This window comes from Cydia pomonella, chromosome 1 (assembly GCF_033807575.1).
Source record: "Cydia pomonella isolate Wapato2018A chromosome 1, ilCydPomo1, whole genome shotgun sequence".
In the NCBI taxonomy this organism is placed as follows: domain Eukaryota; kingdom Metazoa; phylum Arthropoda; class Insecta; order Lepidoptera; family Tortricidae; genus Cydia; species Cydia pomonella.
Genome location: NC_084703.1, coordinates 12,668,555 through 12,691,218, shown reverse-complemented (window position 1 = coordinate 12,691,218; position 22,664 = coordinate 12,668,555). Strand labels below are relative to the sequence as shown.

At 36.0% G+C, this 22,664-nt stretch overlaps 1 protein-coding gene across 1 annotated transcript; it reads right to left on the bottom strand.

Moving 5' to 3' along the window:
- Positions 1–1,733: 1,733 nt before the first annotated feature.
- LOC133515498 (secernin-3) lies at positions 1,734–6,861 on the bottom strand. The gene is made up of 7 exons (XM_061848047.1): positions 6,637–6,861; positions 6,357–6,562; positions 6,023–6,219; positions 5,343–5,646; positions 4,831–5,022; positions 3,671–3,805; positions 1,734–3,199 (listed from the first exon to the last, which is right to left on the bottom strand). The coding sequence occupies exons 2-7, from the start codon at positions 6,507–6,509 to the stop codon at positions 2,969–2,971; spliced, it is 1,212 nt and encodes a 403-aa protein (XP_061704031.1). The 5' UTR covers positions 6,510–6,562; positions 6,637–6,861; the 3' UTR covers positions 1,734–2,968.
- Between the last annotated feature and the right edge of the window lie 15,803 nt (positions 6,862–22,664).

The following is a 22,664-nucleotide window of genomic DNA, read 5'->3' as shown; positions in this document are numbered from 1 at the left end:
CGTTTCATGACGTAGGAAAGTATAGCAGGACAAACATATCATTTCCTGGGTTTCGTCATTACTGGGAAGTTTTTTTATTAAGGACAGGCTCGCATGATCAAGTGACTTAACTAAAATATCGTTTTGTCTAAATTACTATTAGTGCAGTAAGGATTAATATAAGAGGAACTTAATAACTGATGATTTTTGTTCCTCTACATTACCTATGTATGTTTATTTAAAACACTTTATCAAGATACATTTTTATACAAGGCTACATTTAGACCGCAACTATGGGGTACCTCATAATTGTGTTGTTAGTTGGTTTATGCGTTGCAAAATATGAATACAAAATTAACTTAGTGTAGATAATAACAGTATGGCATTTATTAAATCTCAAAGAATGTGCTACGTTTAAGTGTACAACTTAGCCGTTTATTTGTAATACTATTGCATTAGGTAGCTTAAATATTTATCTTTCCCTAATCTTACGAATTCATGTGATACTTCAGACTAAGTTGTATAAGTACATGAAATTAAAGAACCTTCACTCTTTGAAGTATACATTATTTTAATGAAGTCCAATTCATTCAAATTATCCTTTTCGTTAACTCTACTGTGATTGACAATGTTTTTATACATTTATGTTTCTACTTTATTGTCTATAAGTCATAAAAATCATACCATTGTGCGGTGTATGTTCTAAGTAGGAGAATTTATTTTATTTGTGCTCACAATGAAAACTGTCAAACACAAATGAGAAGTAAATATCACGTTAATTCTCTTTCTGTATATTGAAGATATGGCGTTAATTTACACACAATAGAATTACATTTCAGCAATGGCTCGTCAGCAGCGAGGGTTAGAACCATGATCAGTACCCCTAGTGTAAATTTATTCGATAGCGAAACGTGACGTAACGCGTTTGCGTTGAGTCTCATTTTGTATGAGATTTAGAAAGAGCGCGCCAAGCGGGACGTATTGGAGACGCAACGTTTCGCTATCGAATAAATTTACACTAGCGGTACTAAACTCGTTTCTACGAAATACTAACATGAACAGACTTTTGTAATGTTCCAAGTTTATAGTGATTTTTTTAGCATTAGAAAAAAGGTAAACAATCGTGTTGTGTGTTTTATTGAAAATTATCGAGAAAAACTTTAAAAATTAGTTTATATTACTTATGAAAGCAAACGAATCTAAATAATCGTATACGATTTATTATTGTTACATACTTGATGTGACTTATTTTACAAGTGTTTTTTAATAAAAATTAAGACACGTCAAAATCTCTTAAAGCCCGACCAGTAATATATGACCATAGTCGACAGGCCGCTGTTATTCTCATGTCTGTATAAAAAAAAAATCCAGTGAAATATGGCGCGTGATCATATATTACTGGTCAGGCTTTAACTTATTTCTAATGCTAAAAAAAGAACTATAGGTCAGGCAACTATTTTTTTTTTAATGAACGGAATGATTTTAGTTTTTTCGGGTGGCGTAACTTACGCCTATCCGATGAGGTATTTTGTAATATTTTAGGCACCCTAAAAATCGGTTGCATTCCGAATGCTCCAAGTTTGGCTTAGAACCACATACAAAAGACATAACTTTGCAAATACACATCGTTGCTACCTGACGAGGTAAGATAGTTGACGGCCCCCTCATAGTCTATTGAAATGGAGCCAAATTACTATATGACAATGGAACTGGGGATGAAAAGTAGTGGACACTTGATTAAAATGAAACCGGAATTGTGTTTTTGCAATAAGCTTTATGGAAATATTCAAATCGTTACAAGTTATCTTAGATGCTTGTAAGGTTGTGTTAACCTGATGTACTAGCTGTTGCCCACGACTTCGTCCGCGTGGATTTATTTCCTGAAACACACTTTTAACATCTTCTTAACCCTAAAAGGGGCTGAATTTTCAAAAGCACTAAAATTGTTTTCTCTTCCTACTAATTTCCCGTCCGTACTCAAATCGTTCCCGTTACAAACTTTAAACCCCTGAACCCTATTAGGGGATGAATTTTCAAAGACGCTGAAATTACGTTTAAATTAAAATATCTTATTACGAAGTTTCAAGTTCCTAGCTTAGAATAAAACTTGAACGCCATACAAACATTCAACCCCCTTTTTCATAATCGCTTCTTATTTATTGTACACTTTATAAATGCAACCTAGTGTGCAAATTTCAACTTTCTAGCTTTTGTAGTTTCGGTTCTGCGTTGATGAATCAGTCAGTCAGGACACGCATTAATATAGACCGTGTTTTTTTTTTCGTTAATTTCAAGGGTACGTCCCTGAGCTTAAATTAAGTAACTTTCTCAAAGACACCGGTATTCTAATTAACTCTATTTCGGAGATAATCAATAGTAATTTTTTATCTTAAAAGCCCTTACGAGCGTGTACACTGCCTTAGGGCCTGTTTACATATTGATTAGTGTTTAGTACGAGTTCATACATTTGCTACTAAACGTAAGTACTATCTCGGACGATCGATGTTCGAAATGACATTGTTGTCACAGTTTTCAATTGTTCGGTTGAGTTTAAATGTAATGCGCGTGTTACAGCAACGCTATATGCAACATTTAATTACTTTTATAAAAATAACAAAAAAATAAAAATAAATTAACTATGCCATTTAGTTTCTTTAAACGTACTTACCGATACTCCGAAGTTAACGGAATTCAATAAAAACAATATATATATACCGTTACACGATTATTAACAATTGATTGCTATTGACATCGAGATCATTCAAAAAAAGTGTGATGATTACGATATGAAGGTTACGTGATGTAATGTACAGGTCTAATATATTCATTCAAATATAATAAAATTTATCCTTATTCAACAATAGAAAATAACAAAAACATAAACAATAACAAACTATGTTACTTTTGAACATTTCTAAAATCTTTGGTTTATTTTTCGTATGGCCCTTTAAATAGTTTTTATCTCTTAACATGTTTTTATTCTTACGATCTATTCGTTTTCGGTGTCAACGATGTAAAGTTTAACTTCCTTCATAACATAGTCTTCCATCAGATTGTCTATGTTCAAATTTTCTCCAGCATCATAGTGACGCAGGGTTGATTCCACTCTCTGGATACTCTCTGCTTCCAGTATTTGTAACTGTCTGATCAGTTCTTGGCTTTTGGTGCCTCGAATTATATGATCTGCATGTAGCTTGTATAAACGACTTTCGTGTTTAGGCTGAAAATGAACGTTTGGTTTAATCAATGGTTATTGGAAAACGAGGACTACGTTTGTATGGAGAAGTGTTCTTCCGCTATCCTTTTATTAGAAAACGATATGCTATTGTTAATAAATATTGGTTAATAGTATAGGAGTTTGAGTTTTGAGGTGCCCGAGGCCCGTGTGCGACGAGACAAAGTTCTCGCGGGTTTGATTAAACATATTTTTAAATATACCTTTACTTTATGTCTCCATCCCCTTTTGCATCCTCTTTTAACGAAGATGCAAGATTCTTCACAATAACAGTATTTCAGTTCAGTTCGGCGCACATCTCACATTTATTTTGAGGACTAAAGAGCCGATGGCTTGGAGCAGCATGCTTCAAGCGAACCTGGGTCTTTGCTTGTATGAACCAATACTTTCATAGGCGCCTAATCTTCAAATATTTTTTTACATTGTGCACCAAAAATGGTCTAAACTTTTACTTACTTCTTGGAGACTCTCCGTGTAGCACGAAGTTTTGCAATTCGGAGTGAAGACAAAGGGTTTGAAAAGAGAAACGCTAGGGTCTGGTGTAGCCGTGAACCAATGGACACTCATTCCGTTCTCCGTTAAAATAGATACCTAAAAAAAAGTAGGTAAAAGACGTGGATTGTTCAAAAACTGATGAGACAGTTGCATTTTATCCACATGTGTGGCAAGGTAATTTGATGCAAATTTTGAGTTGTTTCCTTACGTTAGATAAATATTTAATAACGTTCATTAGGATTTGATTTGGTTTGATTTTATTTGATATTTTTGTGTTTTACAGGTCAAGGTGGCAAAATCTGTTTAACCCTCATGCCTTGATACACTCGTTATGCTCGTGGTTCAATTTCGGAATCTTTCGCTTGCTCGGGTATATTGGCACGAGCGGTTAAACGATACCTAATAGTTTTTTGTTTTACAAGGGGGCAGCCGGTTGTAAAACAAATAACTATTTTTAGATATTTTTGATTTGTATTTTGGGCTTAGTAACTTTTTACAAGGTTTTTATTATTACAAGATTTACAAGCATTTATACGAGGAAGTTACTCTGTTAGTATGTATGTGTGTGTAGGTCAAGTCTTGGAAGCTAAATTTTACTTACTCCCGGTTTTCGATTGAGCTGAAATTTTGCATACATATAAGTAAGTCGGGTGACAATGCAATATTAATGTATCATCGAGCTGATAATGACGACAGGAGGTGGCCATGGGAACTATGATAAAGCAACGCAACCTAAGTGTTTGGAGGTTTTAGACTTGCCTGTGGACACAAAACAAAAGTATAGTCAGCGATTAAAGCTTCTACCAAAAATTTATTTTTTGCCAAAAACCTAAATTTTTAGTATATTACATATATTTCAGTTTACGTTGTACACAGTTTACAGCGTTAACGGAAGAACAAGGTCTTTATTATAGATAATACCTTAGTGCCTAATAAGACCACAATTGGAACACCGCCAGTAATTCTTAAAGTCAACGTTTGTTTTGACATATTGGTACCTTGGTACCAGGTATGAATCCTAATTCAATCCTCACTAACAATATAACATATGTATCATTTTTCGCTATTTATTTCCCAATAATAAAAAAAGTAAAATAAATAAATAAACAATTCCAGTTTACCTGACTTCCTTGAGTGGGAAAGCCATCATCACATCCTCGGCATATTCGGCTTTTCTTGTGCCGCAAAACATAAAACATGTCATTTATGGTGAATTGAGAATCCTTACAGCCATTTCTGAGAAGTGCTTCCCCATCGAGTTGGCGGTGGAGATCTCCGCCAGATGAAAAAATTTTCATGAAGTTAAACTCACCCTAAAATAGAGGAAAAAAATTATAACAGAAAAAAGGCTCTTCACTGGTGTATCGCGATCTGCTATATAGCAGATTCAGAGCAATGTATGCAAGAACATCTGTTTGTTAATATTAACAAACCGATGTACATGCATACATTGCTCTGAAAATCTGTAACTCTGCTTATCTGTATGTTGCTGAGTCAGTGTGTAAATTGCTAAGTAAGTAGAGATATACTCCTGCTTACTTCAAATTTAATTAAGGCATTTGTGATATTCATTTACTTGAACCTTAGCTATAAATTAGAGACATCATTTATTTAATATTTCTTATAAAGTAACCTGTCCATCCCAAAGTCCTAGCTCCTTCGCTTTCTCTTTTAATCCATCAGACATTTTGTCAATCTTTGTAGTAATAGTTAGCCCATTAGAAATGTTCCTGTAAGACAATACTTTCTCTGCAGCCCACAGATTGCCGCTTGTCTCTAGCACCCATGCTTCAGTGGGGTCCGCAATAAGGAATGAGTTATGGTAAAAGAGATTGTCATCATGTTCACTGCAGGGTCCGCCTTGTCCATACTTTTCAAGAAGAGATGTTACAACGTCAATTGCCTCTTTTGCTGTATTACCTCGTTCTAAGCCCAAGCTGCAAAATTAAATAAGCCATTTTATTAGACATACCTAATATAACATATTTTCTAATGTTTAAATCTATTGAGAAATGGATTAATAGTGTCATATTAGGCAAGAAGTTATTTAAGATATATTGATCAGCAGTGCGGATTTAAATAATTCCATTTAGGGAGGGGAGCATGGACCATTATGTACGAATTAGTAAATTATGTCCTAATTCTGTGGTTTACTCCTAAAAGTTAACACTTGCAGTGCGGGGCACCTTATTTCCAGGACAAAATGAACACACATGGGTTGAGGCAGAGAATGTGTGAACCACTATGTCAGGTAGAAAATAAAAGACAAAAAATATGAAAACAATGATCATTTCCCACTTGGAAGCAAGTTACCGAACAAGATCCATTCCCAGCAAGCGTTTTTCCTGAGCATTTCCAAGGCCCTTGTCATTTTTAGTCCACACTGCTTCATTGCCAATGACCACATTCTTGTTGTTAGCTCCCATCTCCGCTCCCCACATCCATCCTGGCTTGCTCAGTATGACCGCATTCAGTGGCTTACAACTCTCCTCAATTTTAATGTATGTGCACTGATAACATAGGTAACCCACAATACGATTTAGTTTTGTTTAAACTACATACTTACAATAAATTGAAAATGCATCCATGTAGTCAATAAAATTCAGATACCACTAAAAAAAATAATCAGTTCAAATTGTTTTGTTACCTTTAAAGGTCCCTGTCTGATCCCTCCCGCGAAGTACACGACTTCCTGCACCTCATGACGAGGTCGGTCGGAATTTTTGCCAAATATCACTTGATTATCACTTGTATGAGGCGGGAGCACAACAAAGGTGTCACATGATTGAGGAGGCGCCATATTAGCACTTACAATTTTTTTTTTCACAAGATGCGCCTGGTGGCTGCACTGCACTGCAATGTTTACAAAACGTTTTTGATTGTAATAAACAGCTGCCATGCAAATACCTTATTGCGTCTCTACATACGTATAGTCTCCGTTCCTCGTCCGCCACAGGACGGAGCCGAGTTTGCTATGCAGTTTATACAGTGTTTGTTTATTTATGGGTCCTTCAGTCCATATTCAAGAAGCTTTATAACTATAATAAAGGCCACCAACAGTACGATAAATATTTGAGGCAAGGATAGATGACCTTGAATGAGGTTATACTTGACGCGGCCAATGATGATCCCTATGACAGTTCATTTTTGTATGGAGTCATAGACATACAATATAACTATGGAGTAGAGTAACTGTCAATGTCAAATGTTTTTGGAATTATTTTGGTACTTTAACACATTTTTTATCGAAAAATGTTACAATTTAGTAATAAAAATACGGTAAAAACCCATTACTTCAATTATTTATTAAATTAAGTCTATCCAATAGTGAAATTGAGAAACTGTCTAACGGATGATCTGTTATCCATTGGCCGCGACAAGAGTATAGAGTCAGACCAAACTAAGTTGCCAGCGATTTAGATAGCCCAGGCCTACCGCGAACACGTTCGACGTGTTGCCTCCCTGTCACGCTTACGTACGAATTTACAAGTGCAACAGAGAGGCAACACGTCGAACGTGGTTCGCGGTAGGCCCTCAGCCTGGGAAAGTGTTAAGTAAACGTCATAATTTCATACTAGTTTGACGTTTAAAATTACATTTGCACTGTCTTGGCTGTCAAAATGGCTGCCTACTTATCTTGCCCTGGCTTTAGTAGTATAGATGATATGGCTCCTCTACACGATGGCCCAGCGCAGGCCAGTCCAAGGGACGCATTTATACGTTAGAGGGAGTAAGTGATATTGCTATCTCATTTAGGGCTGCCATCTCGAATTTCGCCAAACCCGGACAAAAAATAAAAAAAACCCGGACATTTGACGTAAATAGCATTTTTTCCCCGGACAGGTCCGAAAAAAATATTTTTAAAAAACAAGACCTTTAATTTTACATGTAGTTTTAATGTGCTTCCTTACATGAAAAGTGTCTGGGTTTTCCCCGGACACTTCTTGACACATAAGTTTGATTCTAAAGTCTTCGCTAAGAAAATCACGAATCCTATAGAGAATCTTTAGTCTACAGTGTGTCCTTAGCCATTGGACAAAGCTGAAATGTACATACATATGCATTAGGGTATTTAGAACCAGTGTACAAAGTATCATAACAGCCGGTGTAGCGGTTTCGAAGAAATTAACAAATTACCATTTTTTACTTTGGAGCAGCCTGTATGTGTTATTACTTATTAGTAGCTCCTAAGGTAATATCCTCTAAGAATAGTATGGAACCTTCTTCAACCTTTTTGATCATCTTTTTTATTTATTTTATGACACTAATAAGTTTGTGACTTTTGAAAAATGTCATCATTATCAAATATTTCGAATAAATTGTCAAAAACACTGCCAAAGATTAACACAGTGTGTTTCTTTTCGTTGTCGATTATTGCAAATAACTTTTGTTCGAAAAAAATATTTTTTTATCTTTTGTTCTATTTTAAAAAATATTATCGTCAGAGCATTCCTGAGAAGTAACCCTACGTGGGATTTCAGGGTTTGTCCAATGGCTAAGGCCAACCTGTATAAAACGAGTTTCTGGCAATATCTGCAATGTGAGTTAAAAAAAGAAAAAACACGATCTATTTCTTCTCCTGAAATGAAAATTTTGGGTTTATGGCTGTCTATTTATTTTAATTGGTGTTTGGAACCGAAAATCATAACTTTTGATTTGCTAGGATTTAGCCATGATTTAGCACTAAAGAATTTGAGGATGACCAAGTTGTGATATTATTCAAGTCTTCATTTATTTTGACAACTGCTTCAGTAACATTAGTAGGATTACATGGGATGTAGATGTTACTATGCTTTATTACTTTACCGACATCCAGGCCAGGCCGCGTAGCCAACGTGCATATCGTTCACGCTCCGTGGCGAACGAAACGCAACTGTCACAGTCGCACTAATACGGAAGTGATAGAGAGAGAGAGATATATAGCTACGATACGCTACGGAGCGTGAACGATTGTAACGTTGGCTACGCGGCCAGGGCCCAGTTTTATAAATTTACTGGCAACACTTGCTCTGTTTTTTTACAATTTGCGTTTTATAAAAGTACTGTGTTACAATTTTACAGGTGCCTGTAGCTCAACTATAGACGAAAATATGGGAGTTTCATAGTTTCAATGAGTATCTATGGCAGACTTTCTTTAGGGTCCGTACCTCAAAAGGAAAAAACTCAAAAAACAGAACTCTTATAGGTTCACTCGTGCGTCTGTCTGTCCGTCTGTCACAGCCTATTTGCTCCGAAACTACTGGACCAATTTGGTTGAAATTTGGTACACATATGTAAATCTGTGACCCAAAGATGGACATGTAACTTAAATAAATGAATCTCAAACATAGGGGCCACTTTTGGGGGTAAACGAGAAAATTAAAAATGAAAGTATGAGAATTAAAAAAATATATAATTTTAAAATAATCATCTTCGAAGTTATTCAAGAAAATAGGCAAAAAATTACTACCTTTATTTCCGAAACTACTGATAAAAACAAAAAATTACTACCTTTATTTCCGAATCTAAAATTTTGATAAAAATACACAAAATAGTTCTTTATGTAAATACCACAGGAAAACCTATTAGGAATCTGTCAGTTAAGGGTAAGTCGGACTTAAGAAAAAAAAAGCTGTGATGACATACGAAGTACCTTGTTTTTAGGGTTCCGTAGTCAACTAGGAACCCTTATAGTTTCGCCATGTCCGTCTGTCTGTCTGTCTGTCTGTCTGTCTGTCTGTCTGTCTGTCCGAGGCTTTGCTCCGTGGTCGTTAATGCTAGAAAGCTGAAATTTGGCATGGATATATAAATCAATAAAGCCGACAAAGTCGTACAATAAAATCTAAAAATTTAATTTTTTTAGGGTACCTCCCCTACACGTAAAGTGGGGTGAATTTTTTTTTTCGCTCAAGCCTAGAGTGTGGGATATCGTTGGAAAGGTCTTTCAAAACTAATAGGGGTTTTCAAGAAACATTTTTTGATAAAGTGAATATATTCCGAAAATCGGCCGGAGGCCGATCATGGCATTAGGGCCTACTATCTGGGCGACCGCGCTGGCTTTTATAGTGCGCGGCTCGCGGGGCGCGGGCGGGGGCAGCGACTCTCAGTCGCTCGGCGGCCGGCATGCGGCGCGATGGGTAGCTCGGGACAGATCACGCGGCGGTGGCGTGGTATTGTGATGCGTGGCTGCGCGCGCCATCACAAGACTTACTTTAATTAGGTACTGATTATGCAAATTTGCCAATTTAATATAATCCGTCGCCTCTTACTGATGCCCTGCCCAGCAGACCGACATGTGCTCCTACCAATAACCTCTATAGGTACTTCTCCTCAAAACTCGCCAATAATTTTATTTTTAGCAATTTATCAGGATATTCTTCATTAACATAACAAAAAATATCTTCAGTACTAAAACATTCTCTTTATAATCTAGGTAATAATATGTACAAGCAAAACAAGGGTCCAAAATATAGTTGTTACTCATTAAAGAATCTGGGGTACCGCGGTTCACTTCGAGGGGTCCTAACGCTAGACTAGACGATCACAAGGCCATTTATTTAGTTCTTAAGAGGTTTATGTATTATATATTTAATTTATAAGGTTTAGAGGGTTGGAGGGTGACACTGGTCTTGCTGTCTCAAGAGGACCGTTTTCTCTAGTCTGGTTCGAACACCTTTCTGGCTCGGTGATAAGGTTCAATTTGGTATGGCAAAAAAGTCATTGCGCTCTCCGGTTGGGGACGAAATCAGAGATGGTGCTTTCAAATGAGTTTCCACAAAATGCTCCTAGAGGGCTCTCTTTACCTAGATACTTACTTTACTCTTTGAGGTAGTACAGTCAGCGTCAAATACTTTGTACCAGTCAAAGTGGCCAAATAGTTCGGTACACCATACTAAATATATGGTGTAACGAACTATTTGGCTACTTTGGTTGCTACAAAGTATTTGATGCTGACTGTACATACGTACATACATTCTTCCATAGAAAATTTGAATTTAGCGCCTTTTTACGAAGTGGGTTTAGCAGAATATAATTAAAATGATTTACATGTCGCTGAACAGGGTAAAACGTTTCCATACACGTTCTACAATGTGGTGTTAACATTGAAATTTAGACCTTAAAACTCGAGTAGAAGTCTTACAGCGTTATTCTCTCAATTAGATAGGTATTATCGTTTGTCTCAATCTGTCATTTTGACTTATGTATGTAAGAAAGGGATAAAACATAAATTAACTAATTGAGGCTTGTAAAGTTTTAACGAATAAAGGGGTGAGTAGGTACGTAGATCAGCAGGGCTACCACGAGTTGGCATTTGACATTTATTTACTTTAGCGTCTGCGTGAACTCGATCGCATTTCCAGCGAGCGAGGTGGACTGCGGTCGAGTTTAGCAGTCGCTAACGTAATAACGTCAAGTGTCAACTCGTGGTACGCCTACTGATAACTATTTGACTATAAAAGCTGATACGCGCTTGTTAGTCTTGGCACGCTTTACATGAAAAGGGGTGGGATTCCATTAATATACTTATTTTTAGTACCATTTAACATTTACTCTTAATGCCCCGTATGAAATGCTCACTTTCTACCGTACTCATATTCGAGTTCGAGCGAGATGCATTGAAAGTAAGTTACGCACACGCTAGCGAACATGTCAGTGTCAAACTGGTGGTAGCCGTACTAACGTATAGGTACTTACTAGTATTGCGTTGGAGTGGAGCCTATAAGTGCCGCTACCGTAAAGATCGCCTCGCAATATATTTTCCTTAATGTATTCGACTTTACAACTTAGCAAACTTTGAGTGAATGAAGAAAGTCAAGAGAGGCGGATCCGAGTTTTGAGTTTACTTTGGGGTTAAATTGTTATATTTGAACAAAATGGACGCGGACTGCCATAGATGTCAATCAGTTAAAGGCTTATTGAAACTTAAAGTTAACATCTTTGTTTCAAGTTTGTTGTGGGGTTGGGTCTGAAGTCTGTTACGAAGAAAAACGTAATACTCGTATTTAATCATATAGGTACAGATAACTAAGATATATTATATAGGGTATTTTAGTGTAGAACTGGAGGTTTTAAATATGGAAAGGCCGGGTAATACCTAAGTGTGGCGTATATACCGGGTAATACGCAAATATGGTTAAATCAGGTTTTACATAAAAATAATAATTTTACTTCTCACAGTAAATTTAAAACTCTATTAATACAGTTCCTTGTTCTTTTCCTACTGTTTATCGTATCTGCCATTATTTTTACTAAATAATTATGTTCATACCACTACTAAGTACCATGATATCAAGAAATTATAGATCGTCAGATATTTATGTCACAAAGAGAGATTGTGCTTCTTAATAGCCGAATTTTATAATTTTAAAGGATATAGAAATTGTCTAAGTACCAAAATTACGTTGAAATTAAGTTGATTTACAGAGAAATTGTCACTTGTTTTGAAGTACATTCTAGAGAAAATTGATTTCGTCTAACTTTCATTTACACTACTTCCAATTTATAATAACAAAAATATAGTTAATTGAAGTTGAAGTACAGGATATTTGTAATGCAAAATTACTATTTTTAGCAGCCCAATTATTACGAAATTTACAAATAAGTACCCCTAGTGTAAATTTATTCGATAGCGAAACGTGACGTACACGTTTGCGTTAAGTCTTATTATGTATGGGATTTTGAGTTTCCAAAACGTCCCGGTTGGCGCGCTGTTTCAAAATCCCATACAAAATGAGACTTAACGCAAAAGCATACGTCACGCCACGCTATTGAATAAATTTACACTAGGGGTTAAGATCGACAAAATCAGTGCTTTACGCGCGTTTATAAACGTCCATCAGAAGAAGATCATTACTAATTACTGTTTTCTAAAAAAAAATATTTATTCAAATGAAAATAAACAAGACGTATTAATAAAAAAGCGGCCAAGTGCGAGTCGGACTCGCGCATGAAGGGTTCCGTACCATTTAAGACGTATTAAAAAAAATCTACTTGCTAGATCTTGTTCAACATTTTACCACTTTGGACACACATTTTACCACTTTGGAACTGTCTCTCGCGCAAACTATTCAGTTTAGAAAAAAATGATGTTAGGAACCTAAATATCATTTTTGAAGACCTATCCATAGATACCCCACACGTATGAGTTTGATGAAAAAAGATTTTTTGAGTTTCAGTTCTAAGTATGGGGAACCCCCAAAATTTATTGGTTTTTTTCTATTTTTGTGTAAACATCATAATGCGGTTCATAGAATACATCTACTTACCAAGTTTGAACAGTATAGCTTTTATAGTTTCGGAAAAAAGTGGCTGTGACAGAATCGGACAGACAGACGGACATGACGAATCTATAAGGGTTCCGTTTTTTGCCATTTGGCTACGGAACCCTAAAAACCAGTACTATAGTTATTTCTAATAGTTGACAAAAGGTGTACAATTCCATCAACTACATCTATCAATTTGACATTTTAGCGACTAAAATCGATAACGGCCTCTTAACTTAATTTGTAACAATTTGTATTTTTGTTAAATAATTCATCCTATTTTTTTTCAAGTATCCAATTTTTTTACATTTTTTATTTTATCTCTTTGTTGGGGTAATTGATTTATAAATCCGTGCCAAGTTGCAGCTTTCTAGCACTAACAATCACGGAGAAAAGTCACAGATGGTCAGATAGACAAAACCTTGCCCCAACACAAACTAACATTTATCTAATATTTATTTAACATTAGAGAACCGACAAAAATCTTGAACTATTCAACGTAACCGTAATATAGTTAAGTCGCTAAATAATGTAAGAGATCTGTAAGAATAAAAAAACATTTTCAAGTAGCTTTATTGCCACAAACACACAATAATTTTTTTTGGTATTTCATAGTTAGTATTTTCCTCGTGTTGGTGTGGTGAAACATTTTGTGTTTCACTCGGAGGCAAAGTTTGTTTAATCCTCGTGCCTTGAATACCTCGCAACGCTCAAGATTCTACTTCTTGAACCACTCGCTACGCTCGGGAACAATTTTGAAATCTTTCGTTTGCTCGGGTTTCAATATTAGCACGAGTGGTTAAATATCAACTTTGCCCCCTTGTGAAACAAATAACTATTAAATGTCACCATAATATTGTCAAGGCAATAAAAGCTGTAAGAGTTCTGTAGGAAAGAAAATAATAACACCTTTAAGCAGCTCTATGGGCTTAAGACAACTTTACTTCAATAAATGTTGTAAAAAATATATTTTGAATGCCGCTAAAAGGCTTTCAATATTCAACGCAACCGTAATACAGCCGAGACGATAAAAACTGTAAGAAAGACAATAATAATACCTTTAAACAGCTTTGATGCTTCGAACTCACCCATATATGCATATAAAACAAATATTAAGAAGGCCTTTAAAAGCTTTAAGTATTCAATGCAACCGTAATACTGCAGCCAAGACGATTTAAGCAGTGAGAGTTCTGTAAGATAGAACACAGATTGAAACAGCTTTAACGCTTTAAATAAAAGTTGTAAAGGAGATATTAAGAAAGCCGACACAAAGCTTTATATAGGTATTCAACGCTACCGTAATACAACCAAGATGATGTAAGCTGTAAGAGTAATTTAAAACAGGGAACATTATACCTTTTAACAACAGCTTAGGGTGCCCCCCTAAAACACAATAGTTATGTAGGTACCTATCTAATAATAACTATAAAATAGATATTTAGAAGACCGCTAAAAATATTTAGTTTTCCAATTTAACCGTAATACAGCTAAGACACTTTTAAAGGTAAGTATACGAGTTATAAGAGAGACAACCTGTCTGGCCTAGTAGATAGATAGTGACCCTGCCTATGAAGCCGATAGTCCCGGGTTCAAATCCTAGCAAGGGCATTTATTATTGTGACGTGCACGTATATTCTTTCCTGAGTCGTGGGTGTTTTCTATGTATTACAACACAAGCCTTATTGAGCTTACTGTAGGACTTTCTTAGTCAATTCGTGTAATAATGTCTTATATTATAAAAAAAGTGTTCTGTAAGATGGATAATAATAAGACGCTTAAATAGCTTTATCACCCCGAACTATAGATTGCAAACCGGACTGATTTTCAATCCGGCCGGCTCCTGGGATTCTGGGCATAATCCAGCCGGTTCCGGCCGGACCGGATCCGGATTGTTATAAGGATAGTTAATTAAATGACATATTTTTCAAGTTTTTTGCGTAATATATGAGGAATAAAGGGATTTTTTTTCAAATGTATTCCTAAATGAGTAATTAGAGGTTAATAATAAATACCTTTTATACAATAAAATAAAACGTAGTACTAAAAAGTGTTACAATGTCAATCTCACTTTAAAAACAAAATTTTAAGTCTAACTTATTTATTATATTTAACCATTCATGTGTGCACAAATTAACATTTACAATTATAAATTTGATTAGATTCCAAAGCCTGATGATGGGATATGGGGCGGGAATCCCTTGAAATGACAAGTTTTCGTAACTTTTCGTTGGTTGAATTATTTGTAACTGTCAGCGTTACGAAAGTCCATTCTAGTAACAAAATAAGATATTTTACCTTTAGCCAAAATTATAATATGTAATGCGTTCCAATATTATCTTTTATTTTTTATCCGCGGAAAGTAGTTTTTTAGACTACATAAAATAAAAATAGACTGAACTTTTTTAAAATTTACAAATAAGCATATCGGTTAAAATATAGAGAACAAAACACGACACGACGATCTCATGTAAGAAATAATGGAGTGTAGGATTGAAAACCATTGCGGAAAGGGAATGCCAAAGAAAAGTTACATTGGATTAAAATAAAGAGCAGGATCGACGTAGAGTCGCATGTACCAGAATTCTCATTGACCAGGAGATAGGAAAGGAAAAGAAAGAAACTTGCATTCAAAAGAAAATACCTATTGGATGAAACTGTACAAACAAAAGATTTTCTCTTAAAGTTGAATAGAATATAATCTAAATTTTACTACATTTTGCCATATATATAATCAGAGTAAACTAAAGATGATCATATAATAATAATCATTTACACATTTATGAGCCTAACTCTAGTCGGTGGAGTAGCGCTGATTTAATCCTGCACTTTATATAGTATTGATCTCTCCTATCATATTATATGACATCATTAACCTCCTCCTTAGCCTAAATCATAAATGCCTTTTATGCCATCCCCATCCTGTATTTTTTCATTCCATTACAGTATTTAGGTAATAGTCGTATCGTACCACCAATATGAGAGAAGAGGAAATCCTCTTCTGTTCTCAATTATTATAAATATCTTCTTATCTTACTAAATCCAAATTTTTTCTTTCGTTCTTTGTTTTGCTTAACTAATACCTTAAATCGGTCACCATTACCTCATCTAAATCGCACAGTGTGAGCTGTATTTAGGCGTTTTTTTTTATCTTCCCGAATCCGGTAGCTACTAAAAAGTGCCGGATCTGGCCGGAATACATTGCAATCCCTCATCTCACCATTACGTATCTCAAAGCTATAAAAGAGAGATTTAGAATACCATTCAAATAAAATCTTTAACCGTCTAATACAATTTTAATAAGGCTCAGACGATTAAAGTCCTATGACTCTGTGAAACAGAAAACAATAACACCTTTAAACAGCTTTAACGCCTTAAATACACATTTATGTTTCTAAAAGCTGTAAAATAAATATATAGAAGAGCGTTAAAGAGCTTTAACATTGAATTGCAACCAGAATACAGATTGAGTACAAAAAAATCTGTAAATGTGCTGACTTTAACTCCTTAACAGAGGCGAAACAACCCTTTTTTATATACATATATACGTCTTATTGCTGTACGCTGTTTACGCCTTTAAGCTTTCACAAGGTCGGTAACTTCATGTTTAATACAGACGTTTGTGCTACTTGCGATTGTGCCAAGCTAACACGCACTAACGTGGTTTCTCACTGCACTTACTTTACCCTAATAATAATTCTGTTACCACAGATTACACATTTTCGCCCAGAAATTCCCGCACCTTTAGAATTTTCCGCGATAATATTTTACTATATGTAATAGGTGTAAAAAGTTTAGCGTTCTCGAATTGTTTTCGCTGTACCTAAGATAACCGGCGGCACGGTGGCTATAAATCATTTATGTAAACAGGCAACAACAATGAAGCAATATATAGAGTTAGAGTGCCCTACGGAACCCGACACCGGACGTACTAGCGACTTCCCGTCGGTTTCTGGCGGTCTTACCTACCGTTTCCACGGGTCAGGTTCACACCGTTACTATACATTGCAATAACTTTCCATTCAACATGAAGAGAGCTTTCTACAAATAAACTTTTATGCTTTGTGTGTGTTTTTTATACTACATGATATTATCATCTCATCCCACCTCATCCGGTGGGCCATATGCTTGTTTGCCACCGGCGTAGTATATAGCTATTTATATAAAAAAAAAAAAAATTAATATCCTGTCAGTGTTTATTAGTTTAAGGTCCCGAAAATTCGTGTTCTACTCGGGTTCTCAATTTCTCACTGAGCTGAAGCGTAAGCGCTATTGATGTGCGTGCTCGGGACACAAATTAAAATTCATAAACAAAATATCCGATGTTATTGAATTTTAATTTGTTGTAAGGTTTAAGAAAAGTAATCGCTGAGTTCCCTGAACAGAAAAAAATGACATTTTAAGAAGCAGTTTTCGTATGTTTAGCTTTTTCTGAAGTCCCTAGAGAAAATTCTCAAGACTTCTTAAATTTTCGCCAACCGTTATATTGTTATCTAAAAAAGAGGTAGGTATGATTTTTCAAAAACTGCCGTAGGTTCAACCTTAACGAGTTTAGTAATTAGCGGTGTAGTATTAAGTAGGTAAGAAATAACACCAAATTGGTTTAAAAGTGGGTAAGCAAAGCTAGGCCCGGTTGAACCACAGTTGACGGACTGACTAACGTCACTCAGCCTTCATATGTGTGATATGAGATGAAGAGACTTCATAATACAATAAAATTTAGCGAACTCTTTAGCGGACAGTCTGTTTGGTGCAGCCGACCTTAAGGGGCCCACTGATTACCAGTTCGCTCGACGATATCGGCTTGTCAGTTATTCGCGATTTTCAGATTTTGCGAATAACTGTCAGGCCGATATCGTCCTGCGAACTGATAATCAGTGGGCCCCTTTACAACAATTTTCAATTCTTCCACAATGGTGCGAATAATGTGTATGTAGAAGGCAATCAACTCTAAATTAATTTCATAACCATACCGTGTCCTTTGATCACAGATGTATGTTGAGCACAATTGTATTGTAAATGGGATAATCGCCGGAGAAATCGTGCACCGATAACTGGTGACATGATTGTCAATTAGGATAACGATATATCTGCTTCTTCAATTTATGTGAAAATCATTTAATGATTTTACGTTTCCGTTGGGCTCCGGAATAATGTTTTGGAAATACAGGATGACACTTAAGACGTAATAAAAATATGTTTTTCGGACACATTTTCCTGGTGTTATACACCCCTGCTAGATCTCCTGTTGTTAAAGTAATCATTAACATTAACATCATTGGTTTAATTTTATCTCTTATTTTTAGACTCAGTATGGTTACCCTACTGAATTCGGAGAAAAAAGTTTGGGACCGCTCTCGTAGTAAACACTCAACTTTTTGATTATTGCGAGCGATAATTTATGAATAAAATGCAGTTTGACAGATTATTGAAATTGCTTGTCATAACAAATTTTGGTTACCCTGTCATTGTAGGGAGCTCGTGTTATTAATAAGTAATAATGCCTCCTCCATGTCCATTTACAAATATCCAGCGAGTAGTCATGGTAGAATTGTACTTTACAACGCGGAGTACGGTCCGGACGCAAGCATTTTTTCATGAACGGTGTCCAGAGAGCCCAGCAATTCCAACACGGCAATTGATCAATTCCTACATACAAAATTTGCGAGACTATGGGCAATTTACAGTCCCAGTTCATGCCCAAGGTGGAGGTCGGCGCCCAAGATACTCGGAGGCGTTTCGGACACAGGTGCTTAGGTATGTTATCCGTCACCCAGAAGCCAGCACAAGAGAAGCAGCGGCACGGTTTGGTACTACCCAAATTTTTATTAAGAGATTGTTTCATTCCGAATGATTACACCCGTTTCATTTTCAACGGGTGCAAGATATTGTTTTAGCGGATTATCCTAGGAGAGTACGGTTTTGTCGGTGGCTGCAACAAAACCTATACCTAAACATTTTGTGGTCAGATGAAGCTACATTTACGAGAGTAGGCTTATTTAACATACATAACGAACACTGGTGGAGTGACTTAAATCCTCACGTCACGCAGAGAGACTCTTTTCAAACTCGTGTCTCTCTGAATGTTTGGGCCGGTGTCCTGAACAATTATGTCATAGGACCTTACTTTATTGAAGGCAACCTAATTGGAGCAAAATACGAAGATAATAAGAAACGAATTGCCAATACTGTTGCAACAAATTCCGGCACATAACTTACAGAATCTGTATTTTCAGCAAGATGGGGCTCCAGCACAGCTTCTTTGCGGGTACGGAATTACCTTGACCAAACTTTTTCGGAGCGTTGGATAGGATGTAACGGTCCAGTGGAATGGCCGCCCCGTAGCCCTATCTGACGCCATTGGATTTTTTTTTTGTGAGGTGAGATCAAAAGACAAGTACAAGCGGGAATCGAATACTGTTGCGGAATGCCGCCAAAAAATAATACCTACAGGCATTCGAAGTTCTGAAAGCCAACGACTTTGTACTTGGTAGGATCAGGGGGAATCTTCGACGTCGTGCAGAGTTATGTGAAGTGCAAGATGGTGGTTACTTTGAACACTTGTTGAAATACGTTTAAACTATGCATTTGACTCATTTAGTAATAAAATATTTTACAAATACGTTTATTTTATTACTTTTTACAACAGTTCATAGGTAAGGTTAGGTACCTAGGTAAGTAGTCCATCTTAGGTACAAAGAGTAGGTAAGTATTTATCTCAATAATGTGCTACAATTTGATCGTATAAGTAATGAAAAACGTGCGGGTACAGCTTGCTGGATTTAAACCCGCCCTTGGTCAGCTAATTGGAGAGGTTGATTGATTTTAAATAAATACGCCAATTATTAGACATAATGTACAAAAGTATGTTACTGCACACAAGAGCAATTAAAACGGTCTCTTTCTATGAGAATCACGATAAAAGGTTACCCGTTCCATTGCTTTCGAATGTACGTATGAGTCTAGTTTTATGTTTTAAATGTCAGAATTAGAGTAACACAAATGTTAACCTGACAAATAGGTGCAACATGACAGTGTGTCGGATGATCACACTTCGAGATTTTAATTGATTATTTTGTTAGAAAATTACTAAAAATAACTTTAACTTTAACAAATTAGTTAGTGCATCATGATCTAGATCTTCAATTAAGTCAGAATTATTAATTTTGTATTACGTCTTGAGAATCACCTGTATACAATAAGGCGCGTCGTAATGATGACCTAGTCGGTAGTGACCCTGCCTACGAAGCAGGTCCCGAGTTCGAATCCTGGTAAGGGCATTTATTTGTGTATTTATTACAGATATTTGTGCCTGAGTTATGGATGATTTCTGTCTATTAGTATTTATATATAATTAGGTATGTATTACCTACTTATACATCGTGAGCTAATTAAACCCACAGTTTTATTGAACCACGTATTCCTTAGCCCATACGGAACAAAAATTGTTATATGGGTTTTGGCCAAACACGCTAAAAACAATTATTTTTGTCGAAAAAAATTTTTTTTTTCGTTTTCTGCACATAACATATCATTCAAAATTCCAAATTATATATTTTTATCAAATGTTTACAGTCATAGCAAAACTTGTGTTAAAATCATTACAACGAATAAGTAAAGTTTTGTAAAGGTGCATACGTCGTACATGGTCTGCCCAGTCCCACTTTAGCCTGGCAGTTTTGGCCCCAACGTCGACGATGCCTGTTTTGGTGCGCAACTAGTGTTTCGGATCCGTAATATTTATTTATAATAAACAAATTATATTATCAAAATAACGGTCAGGTAGGATCTTTCTAAACTATCACAAATAATGTAGCGGTTTGCTCGAACTTACTTAACATATAAAGACCAGTACGGGCGGAATTTTTTTGCCCCATCTGATTAAATCGACTGATGCTAAAATTAAATTGGTTCGCCGATCCCACTTGATTCGATTGTAAGACTGATCAAATGGCAAGAATGACAATTTTCGACGCGTTTAAATGCTTTTTTTTAATTTAGAGAGCTCGAATGTCACCTAAATCTAAAATTGGTAGTGTGTATGTGTGGACGCTGGATAAGATCAACGCCAATTTCTTTTCTGATCAAATCGGTCGATTTGATAATCCCACCTGCACGGGCCTTAAAACCTGAAATCACTCGCCTCAGGCGCTTTGTGCTGGCCGGCTCACAAACATGGAATTTATATTTCGTTCTTAAAACTATGATTGAAAAACAAATGGAATATAGAATGTGCGTGTTAGAGGGTATGCCATGTCGTGACCTGAATCGAAAACAATTTACGCTTCTAAGCAGGTGCTGCCCCCTACATTAAAACTGGCTTTATTTCGCATAATAGGGTCCTAGTGGCTTGAATCTAAAAATGTAAACATCACATAATGCTTCGCGCCAATGAATATGCGGCTTCTGTGCTGCCGTCTTCAGTTCATACACGCTCCTTATTAAAATGGTATATTTGTAATGTCATAATGTGATCGTGGAAAATTTCTCACTTATTGTTCTTCTTCTTCCTCGCGTTGTCCCGGCATTTTACCACGGCTCATGGGAGTCTGGGGTCCGCTTGGTAACTAATCCCGAGAATTGACGTAGACACTAGTTTTCACGAAAGCGACTGCCATCAGACCTATTACTCTACTATTCCATCTAACCTATTCTTACTTATTGTTATTTATGTAAAATGGTAATGATTTTATTTTCAACATAAATGGTTTACAGAATACAATATGATTAAATATATACTACCTACCTATTTAAATTAATTCTAATAAATAAAAAACAATCGTATTTTTATTTAGATAGGTTTCGATTTACGTACAGGATTTATTATACTGGCTTAAGTATGTTGTTTTTCACAAATTTGGTTTGTTGGTAAATAATTGCCAAATCGCATCTTGAACTTAAATTACAGTTTTGTGTTTGACCCATCCGGAATACAAAAAAAATCACCCTCGTACAAGTAATGTCTTTGAAGGTTTAAGCGGAACCATATATCTCTTGCTTTCAATGCGATTTTTAATGGTTTTTGTAACAATTTGAATTTTAATGAGCGCGAGAGTCGTGGCCGCGTCCGGTCGGTCTACAATCCGTAAAAAATATAGGATTCCCGACTAAGAGCGTAAGTTTCATTACGAGAAAGCTGGTGGTAGTTAACTGGAAAATCATAATATTATTGCTATACTCGAAAGGCAACAAATAAGGGGTGTTTTCAACTCCTCTTATTCCGCTTCCGTTAATTTCGGGTTAGTTCTCGTTACTGTGCTGGTTACATTTAGGTGCAGATGCTGCTTCGCGAGGCTGTTTTGTGTATTAATTGTTTTTTCTACTCCAGCAGTGGCAGCATGGTTCCATTTTTAGGGTTCCGTAGCCAAACGGCAAAAAACGGAACCCTTATAGATTCGTCATGTTCGTCTGTCTGTCCGATTATGTCACCGCCACTTTTTTCCGAAACTATAAGAGCTATACTGTTCAAACTTGGCAAGTAGATGTATTCTATGAACCGCATTAGGATTTTTATACAAAAATAGAAAAAAAAACAATAAATTTTTGGGGTTCCCCATACTTAGAACTGAAACTCAAAAAATCTTTTTTCATCAAACCCATACGTGTGGGGTATCTATGGATAGGTCTTTAAAAATGATATTGAGGTTTCTAATATATTTTTTTTCTAAACTGAATAGTTTGCACGAGAGACACTTCCAAAGTGGTAAAATGTGTGC

Coding starts and splice junctions, on each gene's coding strand:
- LOC133515498 (XM_061848047.1), bottom strand. CDS start 6,509: ATGGCGCCTCCTCAATCATGTGACACCTTTGTTGTGCTCCCGCCTCAT. Junction 5,023..5,342: donor TAGGACTTTGGGATGGACAG/GTTACTTTATAA, acceptor CCTCTATTTTAG/GGTGAGTTTAACTTCATGAA. Junction 3,200..3,670: donor ACACGGAGAGTCTCCAAGAA/GTAAGTAAAAGT, acceptor GTTCATTTTCAG/CCTAAACACGAAAGTCGTTT.